General features: G+C 49.6%; 9 protein-coding genes across 9 annotated transcripts; 4 read left to right on the forward strand and 5 right to left on the reverse strand.

Moving 5' to 3' along the window:
• Positions 1-206: 206 nt before the first annotated feature.
• On the forward strand, positions 207-1,757 carry PENARI_c002G09424 (amidohydrolase; the record flags this gene model as incomplete). The annotated part of the gene is made up of 1 exon (XM_022627792.1): positions 207-1,757. The coding sequence occupies one exon, from the start codon at positions 207-209 to the stop codon at positions 1,755-1,757; it is 1,551 nt and encodes a 516-aa protein (XP_022492885.1).
• Positions 1,758-1,925: 168 nt separating this feature from the next.
• Positions 1,926-3,642, reverse strand: PENARI_c002G08003 (putative hexose transporter; the record flags this gene model as incomplete). Its single annotated transcript, XM_022627693.1, has 4 exons — positions 1,926-2,283; positions 2,331-2,962; positions 3,014-3,419; positions 3,473-3,642. The coding sequence occupies 4 exons, from the start codon at positions 3,640-3,642 to the stop codon at positions 1,926-1,928; spliced, it is 1,566 nt and encodes a 521-aa protein (XP_022492346.1).
• Positions 3,643-4,291: 649 nt separating this feature from the next.
• On the forward strand, positions 4,292-5,572 carry PENARI_c002G02368 (putative xylosidase/arabinosidase; the record flags this gene model as incomplete). The annotated part of the gene is made up of 1 exon (XM_022627296.1): positions 4,292-5,572. One exon carries the CDS (start codon positions 4,292-4,294, stop codon positions 5,570-5,572), a length of 1,281 nt encoding a protein of 426 aa, XP_022492775.1.
• Positions 5,573-5,636: 64 nt separating this feature from the next.
• Positions 5,637-6,526, reverse strand: PENARI_c002G11018 (DUF1445 domain protein; the record flags this gene model as incomplete). Its single annotated transcript, XM_022627895.1, has 2 exons — positions 5,637-5,780; positions 5,834-6,526. The coding sequence occupies 2 exons, from the start codon at positions 6,524-6,526 to the stop codon at positions 5,637-5,639; spliced, it is 837 nt and encodes a 278-aa protein (XP_022492358.1).
• Positions 6,527-6,950: 424 nt separating this feature from the next.
• Positions 6,951-8,573, forward strand: PENARI_c002G05402 (uncharacterized protein; the record flags this gene model as incomplete). The annotated part of the gene is made up of 4 exons (XM_022627515.1): positions 6,951-7,164; positions 7,213-7,636; positions 7,692-8,094; positions 8,142-8,573. 4 exons carry the CDS (start codon positions 6,951-6,953, stop codon positions 8,571-8,573), a joined length of 1,473 nt encoding a protein of 490 aa, XP_022492311.1.
• Positions 8,574-9,241: 668 nt separating this feature from the next.
• PENARI_c002G03846 (putative C6 transcription factor) lies at positions 9,242-11,488 on the reverse strand (the record flags this gene model as incomplete). The annotated part of the gene is made up of 4 exons (XM_022627397.1): positions 9,242-10,423; positions 10,472-11,183; positions 11,232-11,354; positions 11,403-11,488. 4 exons carry the CDS (start codon positions 11,486-11,488, stop codon positions 9,242-9,244), a joined length of 2,103 nt encoding a protein of 700 aa, XP_022492484.1.
• A 346-nt stretch (positions 11,489-11,834) lies between these two features.
• PENARI_c002G04821 (cytochrome P450) lies at positions 11,835-13,544 on the reverse strand (the record flags this gene model as incomplete). Its single annotated transcript, XM_022627467.1, has 4 exons — positions 11,835-12,209; positions 12,258-12,580; positions 12,644-13,277; positions 13,326-13,544. 4 exons carry the CDS (start codon positions 13,542-13,544, stop codon positions 11,835-11,837), a joined length of 1,551 nt encoding a protein of 516 aa, XP_022492963.1.
• A 403-nt stretch (positions 13,545-13,947) lies between these two features.
• PENARI_c002G00932 (uncharacterized protein) lies at positions 13,948-14,502 on the reverse strand (the record flags this gene model as incomplete). The annotated part of the gene is made up of 1 exon (XM_022627196.1): positions 13,948-14,502. One exon carries the CDS (start codon positions 14,500-14,502, stop codon positions 13,948-13,950), a length of 555 nt encoding a protein of 184 aa, XP_022492571.1.
• Positions 14,503-14,953: 451 nt separating this feature from the next.
• On the forward strand, positions 14,954-16,625 carry PENARI_c002G02411 (cation diffusion facilitator family transporter; the record flags this gene model as incomplete). Its single annotated transcript, XM_022627300.1, has 4 exons — positions 14,954-15,204; positions 15,252-15,302; positions 15,348-16,165; positions 16,225-16,625. The coding sequence occupies 4 exons, from the start codon at positions 14,954-14,956 to the stop codon at positions 16,623-16,625; spliced, it is 1,521 nt and encodes a 506-aa protein (XP_022492764.1).
• Between the last annotated feature and the right edge of the window lie 43 nt (positions 16,626-16,668).

Genomic DNA, 16,668 nt, shown 5'->3' on the forward strand with positions numbered 1-16,668 from the left:
GTGGCACGAAGAACTATTAAGATCGCCCAGCCAATCGCGTCACTTTTTGCCGTATCATGTTCATCTTTGCACAGCATCTCAACTTCTCCCTTCAACGTCAAGTTGAGCCATTCTGACTCAAACGCTGCTATTCACTTACTATGGGATCTACAGTGTTCACAAATGGGCGCATCCTTTGTCCTGGCTCTGGGGGGTTCAGCCCCACTATGGTCGTCAAGCAAGGCCATATTGTGCATGTTGGTTCCGGCAAGGACGAAGAGGTTCTCCAGGTCCGAAAAACAGGACCAATAGTCGATTTGGGCAATCGAGTCGTTCTCCCGGGTTTTATCGATGGGCATGTACACATTATGAACTTCGGGATGTCTCTGCAGAAACTGGACCTTTTGCCTTGCACATCACTCCACGATATTCGACAAACCATCGCTGTCTTTGCCGCCGCGCACAAATCTGATCCCCGCATTCTCTGCCGAGGTTGGATTCAGTCGATCACAGAAGGCAAGGTCTTCGCCACGGAACTCGACGATCTGGATCCACGACCCGTCTACATCGAAGCATTAGACCTTCACTCGACCTGGTGCAATACTGCAGCTCTGAAAGAGCTCCAAGTGCAATCCATGAGTAACCCACCAGGGGGGAAGATCCATCGCCATGAAAATGGCCATCCTTCCGGATTGCTTGATGAAGGTGCCCAGTTCAATATTGTCTGGCCCTTTTTAACCCGCGTGGCCACTTTGGAGAAGAAGCTAGCTGCTATTGACGCGGCCTTCGCTGCACATATATCAGCTGGATATACTGGCTTAGTCGACATGGCGATGAATGAGAATGACTGGGAAGCATTGAATATCTACCGGGATCGACATGGGGAGCTTCCATTACATGTGGCAGCACACTGGCTGGTACCCTACTCAGAGGATCATGCCGAAGTCTGCAGCCACATTGACCGTGCAATCTCTCTCCATCGTACATTCAATCGCTCGACGTCTCCCGCCTTTTGTATCAACGGAATAAAGCTCATCTGCGACGGAACAGTGGACGGCTGCACTGCAGGCCTACACCAGCCCTATGGCGGGCTTTCCAAAGTTGTTGATCCAATATGGCCTGCTGAGACCCTTGCGTCGGCGATTCACCGTGCTACTGACGCTGGTCTGCAATGTGCAATCCATGCCATTGGTGATCGAACAGTCCAACAAGCAATTGATTGTTTATCTCAAATTAGCGACCTTCCAATTCATCGTCATCGCATTGAGCATTTGGAGCTTACTACCCCGGAAGACGCCAAACGGCTTGGTGAACTTGGAATTGTCGCCTCGGTTCAGCCTGTCCATCTAGACCCTGCAACATTTGGCGCATGGCCAGAGATGCTCGGTCCACAACGCTGCAAGCGGGCTTTTGCCTACCGCGATTTTGTGGATGGTGGTGCCGCCTTGGTCTTCGGAACTGATGCTCCGACCGCAAAACATCTTGCATTGCCCAATCTTTACAACGCAACCACTCGACGGTCAGCCCTTGACCCTGACAGGGAGGATACTGTTAACATCGAGTATGCTGTGTCTCTTGCTACGGCGGTATCGGCAGCAACTACGGAGGCTGCCTATGCATCGTTCGCTGATTCCTGGACGGGAATATTAAGGCCAGGATTCCAAGCCAATTTTGTAGTCCTTGATATGGAATGGTCTCCGGGGAATCTTCTTGGAGCTCGTGTGTGTCAAACGTGGTACAAGGGGCAGAAGGTCTTTGATGCAGGGGACAACAAATGATCTGGTGGGCCCGTCTATTTGGATATCTTGAAGGGAGATTTTGAGATCCGAAGATATTCTGGTCCTACACTTGCTTTAAGGAGGGTGAGAAGCATGTACTGTCGTTATGTTCTGATTGCTTTTTTTGAAGTCTGCTACATAAGCGCTATACTTGAAAAACATCCGGACTCAAACCCTTGCTTCCTCAATGTGGACTGTGGTACCCACTCCCTTTCCATACTCTCCAATCTTTTCCATCTCCAGGTTCGTAGCTGTAGCAACATCATCTCCATCAAACACCTTAGTCACTTCTTCCAGGGGCATATAGCGTGTCTCCACGTAGAAGAACCAGATGACCACAATTTCCACAGCGAGGAAGCAGCAGTAGAAAATATAATACCGCCAGTGGATGTTGTCGAGTGCAATTGGGTTGACATATTGATTGAAAAATAGTGCAACATACATGGCAAACTCCATGATGGTGTACCCCTTGGCCCGCATAGAATACGGAAGAATCTCTGTCGTATAACTCGCGATCAAGCCAGATCTAGATTGGTTAGAAATATCACTCGAGATTTAACTTGTTGAACTCACTTCAGGTTGTAGAACAGATAGTAGATGAAAATCATCCCTAAAACGCCCGACCCCAGGCCCGAGCTGGCGTGGGCATCATATCGTGCCGACAAGGCCGTCCATACCACAAAGGCAACCAGCATACCAGCTGAGCTGACTAGCATAATTGGCCGTCGTCCCCACTTGTCGACAAAGAAACTAAAGAATAGGTTGGTGGCAAGATTGAAAGAGGTCAACGCGCCGTTGATCAGCAGCTGCCGGTTGGCATCCTTGATTCCAATGCTATCCATAATGAGATTCAAGTAATAGGAGACCAATCCATTCCCCGACCACTGGGCAAATAAGCCCATAGTAATAATGATCAATAGTCGCTTTCGATTACCAGGAGTTCGGAGAAAATCCACGTATGAACTGGAATGATCCGCATTCTTTTCCATTGCAATCGCAGTGGTGATTTCAGTGAACTCCAACTGAACAATTTCGTCGGTCGAGTCTCCATCAGCATGATAGTATGCCAAAATCTCTAAGGCTTTTTCTGGCTGATCCTTGGAGACATAGTAGCGCGGACTCTCAGGAATCCACCATACCACTGCCAGCATCATTAAAGTAAACAACCCTTGGATTAAACTGGGGGCCCTCCATGACCATTCACTCTACTCACGCATTAGCGAGGACATTTTCATTATGTTTCAAGGCTAACTCACTTTGATTTTCAATGTTCCATATGTCGTCCAGGCCGCGATGAAGGCCCCGGAATGATAAGTGGCGCCAGCAATAGTGACGAGAATTGCCCTATCTTGCGCAGGAGCAATCTCGGTAATAAGTAGCGGCGCGGTACAGATAACGATGATGTCCCCAAATCCAAGTATGAATCGAGCGCCGACGAACATGGAAAAATTCATGGAGCCTGACTGCAAGGCCACGCCCAGCAACATGAAGAACGAACCGAAAACCAAGCAAATCTTTCGGCCAAAATGATCCAGTATATATGGCAGTATCAGAAGACCAGCCAAGGCACCAACGCTCATTACGCAATTGAATAAACCCAAGGTTGGTCCTTTGGGATGGTTGAAATAATCCTGCCAGTAGGAGAGGGTTTGTAGGCCATTCCTATTCCCCCAAATTAGAAGTGTCACTATGTCTTATCCCGGTTATAGACTTACATCATTGAGTTGTCAAATCCATTGGCTGTATTGGTGGCAATCAGAATCAAAATATAGAAATACAACACTCGCATATTACGTTGTTTCCACCATTTCACCCGTGGGAACAGTCTCCCTGCCAAGTAGAAATGGCCTTTGGGGGGTTTGACAGCCTCATATCCTTGAGCCATGTTGAATGAGTGCGGTCTCAGATAGCCTTTGAGGAACTGCAAGCCTGGTATGAATATATAGTGCCTCATGAGCTGGCTGCGGTTTCTTCTATATAGCCGGCCCAATCATCATTTGCTTTATTTCCCACAACAGACGAGGCAGTTTAGCCATACAGCAATCTATATACAGCTTCACCCACTAATATTAGCCTAATAGGATGATCAATTGCGGGGTGATGGCTGCAAGTTGCTCTTGTGATATTGTCGGAGTGCCACGCCGTGTCCCAACCGGCTAAATCCTTGCGCCACATAAATTGACACGAGCAATCCTGCCACCTTCAAAGGATTTCAGTCAAAGATAAAGATTTGCTAGCTCCAACTATGACTTCTACCGCTCATAATCCAATTATTCCAGGTTTCGCTCCAGATCCATCAATCTGCCTAATTGGTGGGACATACTTTCTGGTAAACTCCAGCTTCCACCTGTACCCCGGCCTGCCCATCTACAGTTCAGATGATCTGATATCATGGAAGCATATTGGTAATTCTTTTTTTCTAAAATGTTGTTTTTGTTGGTTAACTTGTCATAGGAAATGCCATCAACAGACCATCGCAAGTATCACTAGCCCGAGCGACGACCTTTCTCTCACCATGGGACGACGGAACAACAATGGTAGCTACGGGAGGACTGTATGCACCAACTATCCGACATAGTCAGGGCATCACCTATATTATCTGCACAAATGTCATCCATGGCCCTTCCAATATATCAGGTGATGAGCGAAGTGAACAGTTCATCATCCACACAGCAGACATTCGCTCAGGCAACTGGTCTGATCCTATTGTCTTTCCGTTTCCTGGCATTGACCCATCTTTGCTTTTTGATGACGACGGCCGGGTCTATGTTCAGTTATGCAAGACAGGGCCTCAGTTTCAGATCTACAATTTGGAGATCGACATTGCAACCGGGAATATGATCACGGAGCACACACTCATATGGGAAGGATGGAAAAAAGGATACACAGAGGGTCCGCATATCTATAAGAAGGACGGCTGGTACTACCTGTTATGTGCAGAGGGAGGAACATTTTCGTACCACATGTTGAGCATTGCACGATCAAGAAATATTTGGGGGCCATATGAGTCCTACGAGAACAATCCGCTGTACACGGCCCACAATACCACTCACTACGTTCAGAACACTGGACATGGAGATCTGTTCCAAGACAAGAGTGGACGCTGGTGGGTTGTGATGCTGGGAATCCGTAAGAGGGAAGGTCGATCCATCATGGGTCGGGAGAGTTTCCTTACGGCAGTGGATTGGCCTGACAATAGCTGGCCTACTATCGATCCTATTATAGCCGATAGTGATGTGGGAGCGACACCTAACGTGCCTCTGATCGGGACTTTGTCCTCTGCTCCGTGGGTCTATTTGAGGGATGCAAATCTCGATCGATACCAATTCCGAGGAAACATCATCATGTTGCAAGCAGCCTCGGTAGAACTTACCAGTGCAGAAGAATCAGTTACCTTTGTTGGCCAGCGACAACGAAAACTCAACGCTAGTGCGTCGGTCACCCTACATAGGCCACAAAGCTGTACACAGGTTCGAGCCGGTCTGGCTCTGTACAAAGATGAGCATCGTTTTCTGTCAATCGAATACGAATTTGATAGCCAGCAGGTCGTTTTCAGTGGACTGAACAAAGCAAAGTCTTTGTATTGGAAAGAGACACAAGGTCTTGAGGCTCAAGATACCTTATCCTTTAGAATTGACTACACTGAGACATCTTTGGAATTTTCCTTTCGTCGGGCTGAAATACCCTGGAGTTCTCTTTGCACGATTGATACGGCCCTCTTAACAGATTATGACTTCACTGGTCCTGTCATTGGAGTATTTGCTCTTGGAAATGACAACAAGGTGGAATTCAGCGACTTTGAAATTGATGTTTAGATTCCAGTACATGATATTTCTGGTACAAGATAGGCTATTTCAATATATGAAACAGGTATCATACTCATATGCTCCCAGGCTTGAGGCTCTGTAAGTCTTCTGAAGTCCAATCTGTAATCAGCATATGACCAGGCTCATGGGCAAAGACCAGGCCATCAATGTTGCTACTCGCTGCCTCAACTGCTATCTGAGGCGTCACTCCACATGCCTAAGACGAAGTCAGATGAGTGCATCAGTGGTACCAGGTTACTGAGACCTTACCCAAAACACGGGAACCTCGCCCTCTTCAAACCTCTGCGCCTCGCCAAAGTCCGGTTTATCCACATCACTGATGCCGAGTTCCTTTGCACCGTCCCATCCCCAGGCTACAGGTTCGCCGTGCGTGGACCGATACAACCGTGTGATCTCTCTGACTCTCTCGATCTGTTCCGGTCGATACGGTCGCATAGACACAATGTAATTGCCACCAGTGAAGACTCCTGCTGGCAGCAATGGGATGTTCGACCGATACATGGCAACGATTGTTCCAGTTTTCTGGTGACGCGGTGGCAAGCCAGCCGCCATCAGGGCATCTTCAAAGGAGAACGAACACCCGATTAAGAAGCCAACATGGTCATCTGTCCATGCATCAAGTAAGTCACAGCGACTGTCAATGTGTTTGCCGCTTGAATATACTCGATACCTGGGAAAGTCGGTCCGAATGTCGAAATCTTTCGACTTAATACATTGAGATGGCCGAATGCTCTTTGCGTCGCCAGGAACAGCTGTCACTCCCAGCAGTGGGCAGGGAACTGGGTTACGCAGACACAAGTCGTGAAAATCGGCGGCATACTTCGCAGGGAGCACCAACAGATTGGCCTGTAAGTAACCCGGAGCAACCCCGGCGGTATTGGTCAACTGGTTTCGACGACACAACAATCGCGCCTCTTGGGAGTCAGAAATTATACTCCCCATGATGAAAATTGCACAGTGAAAGTATCCGGAAACCCTCAACCTTTGTCTCCTTCATACCTCCACCTCGTTCGATAGCTCGGTTATAGCCTCGGGATCCACTTGCCGATGGTCTGGGGAAAGTCGGGGTTTATTCTCCACTCGTCAAAGCAGTAAAATACTCTTCTCTTATCGATGACCTTCCTGAAACAGTTAGGATCTGTGAGATTGGCCTGTGCAAGTGGAAATTTGCCTCCCTTCGGGTGATCAGTTACCTGAATGTGCATCTTATCATGGCTTCGTCGGCCCGATGACCCACACCCTGAGGGAAGAGATAGGAAACACTCCGCTTATACATGGAGTAACGTTATTGTTTAAACAACTAAGTTACTTCTATGCATGAGGTCCTCTATTCTGGTCAATCCTCACATACGAGTACTCGCATCTCATGTCGCCCGACCACAACATCCCTTTGGAGCAGAAGACCTCCATCCAAAAAGACCATGCCCCTGACTTAGCAGGCGACACGGCTGATGGCGAGGCATGCGATGTGGTTCTCGATCCAAAGAAAGAAACCAAACTACTGGCCAAGCTGGATGCGGCCTTTGTGCCAATCATCATGTTGACCTATTTGTCCTGCTTTCTAGATAGATCCAATATCGGTAAATATTGATCCCGCTCGGATGATTCTAGAGCTAATGAACTTCAAGGCAATGTGAAGGTTGCTCATATGCCCGAAGATATCAACGCCTCGGACAGCCAGTTTTCAACGGCCGTGTCCATCTTCTACGTGACCTACGTTGTTTTCGAGGCCCCGTGGGCAGTCTTGATGAAGAAACTGACGCCTCGGAACATCTTGACGGCGCTTTGTATTGTTTGGTCTTTGACTACAATTTTCACGGGTTTTATTGAGTCGGTAGGCTCGCTCTATGCGACTCGCCTCATCCTGGGTGCTTGTGAAGCGGGACTATTCCCCTGTCTCAATCTCTACTTGACCATGGTCTACCGCCGAGAAGAACAGGCTAAGCGTGTGTCTTACTTAATGAGTTGTGCTGCCATTTCAGGTGCCGTGGGTGGCCTTTTGGCCTATGGACTCTTACACATGGATGGCATTGGAGGCAAAGCTGGATGGAGGTATGTGCTCATTTGCCCTTCATGCAGACTTCGTTGGGACTAACACCGGTTTAAGATGGGTCTATATCATTGAAGGTCTTTTCAGTGCCTTGTGCGCTATTCTCATCTGGTTTGGCCTGCCCAACAACCCTGCTGAGGCCTACTTCCTCAACGAGGAGGAGAGGTGGATGATGCGTGTGCGCAACGAGCAACGCCGCAAATATATGGGAAGTGATCAGTTCAGCTGGGAAGAGATGCGCATCGCCTTGAGTGATCCGAAGCTCTTCTTCAGCGGTGTTATCCAGTTCTGTCAAGATATCCTGCTGTACGGATTCAGTACTTTTTTACCAACCATCTTGGGAGGAATGGGCTACAACTCTCTGATGAGCAATGTCTTGACCGTCCCAGTATACATCTGGGCCGCAATGATCTTTGTTGCAATCGCCTTCTGCTCCGATAGATACTCGAAATTTGCTTCAGTGAGTACTCCCTAACTCGCAGTGCAGCATCTGCTAAGTCTTCATAGTACATCTTCACAACCAACATCTTCGGCATCATCGGCTATATCCTGCTACTTACTGTCAAGAACACCGCCGTTCAATACTTCGCGACCTTCCTCATTGGAATTACCACCTACACAGCAGTTGGCCTTAACGTGGCTTGGCTGAATGTAAACATCGCCCCTCAGTATCGCCGTGCCTTGGAGATCGGCCTACAACAAACAATGGGCAACTGTGCCGGTATTGTTGCTGGTCAAGTCTATCGCAGCTCGCCATATGTGTTGGGAAATGCATTCTCCTTGGGATCGCTTGTTGTCTCACAGTTCGCCGTGACCGGATACGGACTGTACTTGAGGCGGGAGAACAAGATGAAAGAACAAATACTCTGCGGTGAAAGAGAGGACAGTCGACGAGTACAGACAGGCGATGGAGCTGTAGACTTCAAATATCTTTACTAGTCTGGTGGCAAGGGACAGTCTCCCAGCGATGACGCACAAGACTTCTTATCTATATATAATTGACCGTCAATTCATTCAGAGTGCTTTACACTTCTATCAAGCGATTCTCAGACTTCTTCTGCTTCCTGATCTGATCTCCCCAAACGTATCTCGACAAACGAAGCCACACACTCCGATCCCTGAACAACAACAACAATGGGTCTCTGTTTCTCCTTTCCACGGCGCCGGCGCTACCCAGCCATGGGCATGGGAGGTATGGGTGGTATGGGTGGCATGGGCATGGGCATGCCCCCTTCTCGTCGATATCACGGAGGTGGCAGGTACGGGGGATATGGGGGACATGGGGGATGGGGTGGCCCCCCGGGCGGTTATGGCTATGCCTCGGGATTCGGGGGGGCCCCGGGGCGCTTTGGGCATGGGGGACGATTTGGTGGAGGCCGGCGATGCTGAGCGATGGGTTCGTTCTCGGTGATACATCTTTCATAACATATTTCGTGTGGACAAGTCTTCACAATGGCTCTGAAGCCAAATCATGGACTTTTTTGCGGTCGGCGATGCCAATGTTCGATTGAGGCACTTTGGGCACTTTGCATGCATTTCTCTCTCACTCCCACCCAACCTTCATTTCGTTTCCGATAGTTCTTTTATATTCCTAATATGCTACGTAATCAGAAACAATCCTTCATCACACTTGACAACTCTTCACCGTAGTCAAACACGAATCCCCCGTTAGCCGTCGGCTGGTAAGGGCCTCCATCTGGCACAGGACCAGTTCCCATTCCCATGATCTGATCCTCAAGGTTTCCCACTGCTTCAAACCATTCCATAAGCTCCTGTGTCATCTGTGCACCGTCTAATGGAGTCTGGCTATGTGTGCTCACGGTCGGAGCCTGAGCGGGTGAAGGGTTCGCATTGTAGGGATCATTCGCTTCTGTGGCAGCGTGAACATCCAGTCGCTGCTTTTGCGCGCCCAGTCCCAGTTGAGGGCCAAGCTTGCGAAGACTTCGAATCGAATTCCACAGTCGGCGGGAGATGTATGATTGAGCTGAGAATCCCTTGACCAGCTCCAAGGCCCAGAAGAACTCCTCCTTACACGAACCACTGAATTGGGTTGGAGCCTGGGCCACTGCTAGGAAAAGAACTGCAAGGGCTGAGACTAGAAACCAGTTGAATGCAACTTGTTGCAACTGGTAGATATCAGAGGTTTCATTCAGGCGAGTGATGAAGCGAATTGTGTCTTTGGCAATTTCCACCACGGTCTCAGACTCAGCCGGATACCGTACAATATGTGCTGCAGTATGAAGAACAGGGCGATGAATGAGCATCCGTAGCTGGTTAGCACGAAGATAAAGCAAGGCACGGAGTCGCCGCAGGCTTCGTGAACCATTAGTGGCAGACGCGGATTCCGCGGAGCTTGGATGATCCAGTCGCAATGCGTCAGGGATAGCATGCACCCAGCTCAGAACTTGCCAGTCCAGATAGTTCATTTCGTCTTTTTTGATCTCGTTGGTATTGTTGAAAGCCGAAATAAACTTCCACACTTTGGCTGCGATGCGGCTATATCGAATCATGACGCGCAGGTAGGGAGTCTTCTCGGCGGGCTCTGGCAGCCATGGGTCAATATCTGTATCTTCCAGAGAGAATGGCATGCCGGTTCCAAAGCTCCAACGCATGTCCAGAATGTAGATAGACCAAAAGAGACGGAGGACGCGTTCCTTTCCCGCGGCCATAATAGCTGGTTGGTTAAGTGTCTCACGTCTGTGAAGACCTTTCTCTAGACACATGCGCTCGACGATACCAATGGTGCGCCACGCTAATGTTTCCTCGTCCATCTGGAAATAGAATATTGACTACCACAGTTAGTTTGCTGAAACCTCCGGTTATTGGAAATGACAAACCACAAGAGTCAAGAAGATGATACTCTTGATCTCAGGCGGACCCCAGACACAATTGTCTTGGACTTCTCGCACACTATCAAAGAGTGCAATAGCCTGCTCACTGCGACCACTAGCCTCTGCTGTCAAAGCACAAGCAAACACAAGGCGGAGAATATGGACATCTTCACTATCCACGCCATTTTTTCCATCGGGCTGAAGAGCCGTACTAAGGGCGCGATCCATTGGGCCGTACAGTAGATGCACCTGGTCCAAAAGCTCCGGGAGCTCCAACACTGGATACATGATACCCATTTCCTCTTCGTAGACTCTGCAAAGACGTAGCGCCTCCGTCTTAGGTAGTGTCCAGAGAGGATCCAGTACCTGGTGCGTAACGAGTTCCCTGGCTGGTGCTGATGGAGACGCCACCGGTGAGGGTTCCTGCGTCATATCAGCTTCGTCAAGAGCCTCGGCACGTTCAACAATCCCGCGCTGCTGCAAACTGGACTTGGCCAGGTCAAAGCTGAATGCCGAAGTTGTCGGGCCTTGAAATGTCGTCTCTCTGGCAGTGGATACACGCCGGAGTGACCTTTGGGTAGGCGCAAGTCCATAACTGCTTGTGGGAACGCCTCCAGTAGGAGAATGTTCGTTGCTGGCTATCGACCGAACACTAGCAGACAACAAGCTAATCTGGTCTTGCATGGCTTTCATTTGATCAAAAAGGCGCTCGAAATTTCTGTGGAGGTTAGTTACTGTCACTTCTCACAACCTCACGTGGGCATACTCTTGTTCATTCGGGCTGTCTCTCTGGGGATTCTCGACGTAAATGCATCCAATGTTCTGGCGTCCACAGCGCTGACATGGCGCCTCCCCATTGCATTTAATCTTGCGACGTTTGCATTCATTGCTTTGAGACTGTTAGTTGGTGGTTGTCAATTGCCATCTCCAAACTCACCAGGCTTTAGCAATGTACTTGCGGCGTTTCTTCCGCGGGCGGCCATCGTCCACTGAAGGAGGTTTGTCCCAGTCTAATTCAGACATATTGAAGTTCGAAGAAGAGATGCGAACAGTTGCAAAGGGAGAAAGTGTGGAGGTGGCAGATGCGGGGGATTCCGTCCTCGGGCTCCACAGACTTAAGAATGTGCCAAATCAAAGTTGAACGATTAGTGAATGGTTTAGAGTTGACTGCGTAGTAGAAAGAGATGGACAATGTAGCGTGGTTATTCGGCAATTATTCATTCTGTACAAGATGCTATGTGTATAGTAGTTTTGGCTTGGTCTTTACGGAATTGCAATTTATATTTGCATTTCCTTGGCGTCGTTACTATTTTGGAAGTATATACAAGGCCTCACCCAGAGGAAAAGGAACATTTCAAGCGACACCCTCTCATAGATCTTTGGTGCGCTCATCACTCTCTGCAATCCACTGCTCTAGCTTCGTAGGGTCGCGTGCCCTGAAGCCGACCTTGAATGGCTTGGGCTCAGTCGTCAGTGCAGTGGCAATGGCATTGCACTCGATGGCGTTCAAGATCGGCAAATCAGCAGCCTCCTTCGCCGGATGCATCTTGAAAGCAGTGATCAGACGGATAAAGGCAGTAAACAGCTCACGGTTGGCGAGATGGGAACCCGCACACATACGGGAGCCTGCGCCATATGCGTAGTGTGGAGTGCCCGAGCCCTCATTGAGTTCAAGATAACGCTCAGGAATGAATTTGTGAGCATCCTTGAAGTGGCCCTCGTCATAATCAGCAGCCCAGGCGTTCTAAGGAAGTTAGTACTATTTCAACAAAACACGAAGAAGTAGACAAACCATGAAGAAAGTAGTTCCAGCGGGGATAGTAGCGCCGTTCCACTGGATATCCTTGGTGCTCACTCGTGGCAGGCAGATAGGGATGACGGTCCAAAATCGGAGAATCTCCTTGACCAGAGCAGTCACGTAAGGGACCTTCTCCTCGATCAGACACTTCTCCCAAGCGTCACCGTCGGGGTAGACCTCCATGATCTCATCGTAGGCCTTTTTCTGAATCCGTTGACCGTCTTCTGATGCGAGATAGGCGATTCCCATAATCAAATTGCCCGGAACTGTATCAAGACCAGCCGACACCATAGTCAAACAGATCGACTTCACCTCAGCTGGACAGCAAATTAGTATAAATCCAAATGCACCACACCACATCTCAGATCGTTGTAACTCACCATCATTTAGCTTAGCTTCGGGGTCCTTGAGAATGTTACCAGTAATGCAGGGCTTGTCGGTACCCTTTGAAATACGGTCCTTGAGCATGTCAAGCAAATAGGTCAAGTACTTGTCACGACGAGCACGGAAGCTTTGAGCCTCATTGTTCATCTTAGGGAAGATTCGCAACAAGGGGATGTAATCCTGCCAGTTGTTCGAAGTACTGCGGAAGTTGGACACGCCACGCTCCACCTCCACAATCTCGTGCAGCAACTCGTCATCCACATTACCCTCAATGCGGAATCCGTAGTTGAGAGTCAGACTGGTATTGAGGGCAAACCGTTGGAAGTATGCAGTGGGGTTCACATCAACTGTGCCATTCTTGCTATCCCGGTACAATTCCTTGATACTGGAGTTGGATTCGAGGTCAATGATCGGCATGTATGACTGCGTCGCCGGTCGGTTGAGCGCAGTGGCCGCAGCCTTGCGGCGGCGCTTGCAAGACTCATCCCATGGAGAAGTACCAATGGTAAAGCCCTGCGAGCTCGACACAACGCTGTGGAAGGTGTGGAAAGTGGGGCGAGAGACCAACGCCGACTGGTCCTTGATCCACAGCTGGCGAACCGAGTCGAAGCTGTTGGCGAAGACAATACGCTAATGCACGAATGAGTTGTGTCCCACGCATGACAGCGAAGCACCCACCTTGTTTCCCATGCGCACTTGGAAGACCGGGCCAAACTTCTTGGCCCATTTCCCAGCCACTGTTGCATGCTGGGTTCCCAGCTGTAGGAGGTTGCCAAAGATGGGCACACCAGGAATCTCCGGAAGGCCCTTGATCTTGGGGATATCGGTGCGGTTGAAATAGCGAATAAGGAAGTACACCACCGTAATGACGGCGACCGCCAGTGTTTGGACCGTCATGATGAAGAGAATATGTGAAGTAGTAGAGTTTCAGGTCAAGTGTGCGCGATGCAACTCTTATAACCCCTCTAAGGGCGATCGGTTACACGACGGCATATTTCCGAGCTTGTAGCTCGGGTGGCTATTACCGGAGAAGAAGCTCGGTGACGTTGGCCTCGACCAGTGAGGATGCAGAGAATCAGCAAACAACAGCGCAGATGTCACTGCAGTCCGGGGGCCGAGATACTCCACTCGGCGGGAATGGCGGAAGGGCCATTCCGCCCCGCTTCGACCCACGCGCGGAATGTTGAGACTTATTTCCGTCGTCTCTCAGCTGGTTTGGGATAGTCTGGATAGTTTGAAGTATAGGTATTTTGGAATTGTTCACTCTTGACTGTTCCCCATGTCCTAACCTTGGAACACCTCATGCACCTATCGTGCTGAACAGCCGTTTCTCTTTGACGGGCGCAGGGGGATCTGAAAAACAACCCATCGAACGATTGACCTCCAGCTCCTCAACAATCTCATTCTCCGCGATCCCCCGTCGTCTCTTCCAATTGCGCTCGGTATTGGTGATATGCGCTTCACGCCACATACGGCCATAGAATGCCCGAGCCTCGTCTTTCGTTCTGACACGTAGAATATCGTACGTACTGGCTCTCGTCAGTGCCGCATCCCGATCGCGAGTCATCTGTCCCTCAACCACCTCCAAGTTGACTCCCATCGAGCGGAATTGCCCACCCCACATACCATCTTCGGCTTGGGTCACGAAGATTGTAATTCGCTCAGGGGAGATAGGGTAAGCAAGGAGATACGCGAGCGCTTCAGCGTCCACACCGCTTGGAAGAGGGCCAATAACGAAGTCATGATCACGCTGGATCGCATCATTAATCTTGGTCACGTAGTGAGTGTGAAAGTAGGATCCATCGGGTCCAGTGTCGATTGGACCTGAGATGAAGGCGATCTGTCTGTCTTCCATTGTAGACAAAGGAACAATCACAGTTGAGAGAAGGTGAAATATGGACCCAGCACTATACCGCATTAGGAAGTTCATTCTGGCCACTTGAGCTTAATTGTGTTCAAGTATTGCTGCATGGACCTGGTATAAGGCTGGTCTGAGCTTGGAAGTGTCCTTGTGCCTTGTCTCTTAGAGAGTCCCTCCCAGGGGACACACACATATATATCTTTGGAGGTTTACATCTTGATATCTACAAGAGCACAAACCTGCACATACTGACTACATTGCAAAAGATAACTTATATTGTTTATACTATATACTCACTACCTAAACAACTAATAGCTCGATAACTAGATACGTTAAATACAGACAAATTATGCCTGACCCGTAAGGCCGGTGAATGCCTCAATGCCAAGGTGTCGGCACGCGGTAACTCAGCGCAAATCTCTGGAGCTTTCATCTACAAACAACCATGTCTTCTCAGCCTTTTCTTCCCCTGTCTTCTCCTTCCGACTCGCCCCCGCCCGTGTTGCGCCCGCGGCGCCCGAGCCTGGAGCTTGAGCGCGAAATCCTCTCCACTAGGGGCCAGCGCCTGGTGAACTTTTTGCCTACGCGCACGTCAAGCCTTGCTTTGCATGACCTCGATGACGATGTATCCGAAAGGCGGCTACTCCTGCGACGTGGATCCATGTTGATTGGACACAGTAATCCTCGTTACGAATGGTAGTGTTCTTCGATTCTGTGACGCGATCAGTCCTAATTCGGCATAGGCAGCGCTACTATAGATCGCCCGAGTCGTTAAAGGATCTCCCCAAGAAGATGTTTGTCCCCGTGTGCTATTGTTGAACTGGTACTGACCATTGAAGTCGGGAGTATTATAAGCGGACGAACTCTTTGATCTCCCAATATCTCTATATCGACCGCCTGCTGGATTCATCTCTCCCCCACAATCTGATCGAAGAATACAATGGGTGTCACCACTTTGATCCCGCGGGAAACGGAATCCATCAACCGCCTCCTTCAGACGGTAATGAAGTCGAGACAGCCAACCCCAAGACCGGAAGGATAAAGCGCACCCCACATAATCTGTATCGGATTCCCGATGAGACGACTCCTTTGGTCGCATCCGAAGACAACAGCTACGAAGGCTCATTGCCTGATTTTGAATCACATGGAGGGATGTCGCCAGAGGCCGAGGAGCGCGTCATCAACTGGGCTATTCGCATCAATTTCGCCGCTAACGTTACTCTCCTCGGCTCCAAGATTGCCATTTTGGCAATGACCAGCTCCATGTCTATGCTGGCAGGTCTTGTTGACGGAGTATTGGATTTCCTCAGTACTGTCATTGTCTGGGTGACCACCAACATGATCCGACGACAAGATCGCAACCGATTTCCGATCACCCGGCGACGCCTGGAGCCTGTCAGTGTGCTCATCTTCTCGGTGATCATGGTGACCTCCTTCTTTCAAGTGGGACTGTCGTCTGTGAAGCAACTACTTGGAGATGATCGCACCGTCGTCGAGCTCTCAATTCCATCTCTTGTGCTGATGGCTGGCACCGTGATTGTCAAATTGCTCTGTTGGATCTGGTGTCGCTTGATCCCTAGTCCCAGTGTCCAGGTCCTGGCCCAGGACGCCATGACAGATGTCATCTTCAACACCTTTAGTATTATCTTCCCGCTGAGTAAGTCTACTGTTCTCTCTACCCATGGATGCAACAAACATCTAACACAATTTCCACAGTTGGCACCTTTGCAGACCTCTGGTTCTTGGATCCCCTGGGTGGTCTGTTCCTCTCCATCTACATCATGTGGAATTGGGGCCAAACAGCAGGGGAATATATCGGACGATTGACCGGCGCAGCTGCCTCGCCTGACGACCACAGCATACTGCTCTACATGACGATGCGGTTCTCCCGGGTAATCCTCAAGATTCAGGACCTGAAAGCGTACTATGCAAGCGACAAGCTCAATGTCGAGGTTGATCTTGTCGTGGACGACAGCATGAGCTTGCGGGATAGTCATGATGTCGGCGAAAGCTTGCAGTACATCATTGAGAGTGTGCCGACTGTTGATCGTGCTTTCGTGCATCTGGACTATGACCCTTGGAACCTGCCTAGTCATATGAACCAGATGGATCGCTGACGTGGGTTTGACTGGCATGCGAAGCCAGTGTACATACAATGGT

The sequence above is a fragment of the Penicillium arizonense genome (genome assembly GCF_001773325.1).
Source record: "Penicillium arizonense strain CBS 141311 chromosome Unknown PENARI_contig002, whole genome shotgun sequence".
NCBI classification, from domain to species: Eukaryota; Fungi; Ascomycota; class Eurotiomycetes; order Eurotiales; family Aspergillaceae; genus Penicillium; species Penicillium arizonense.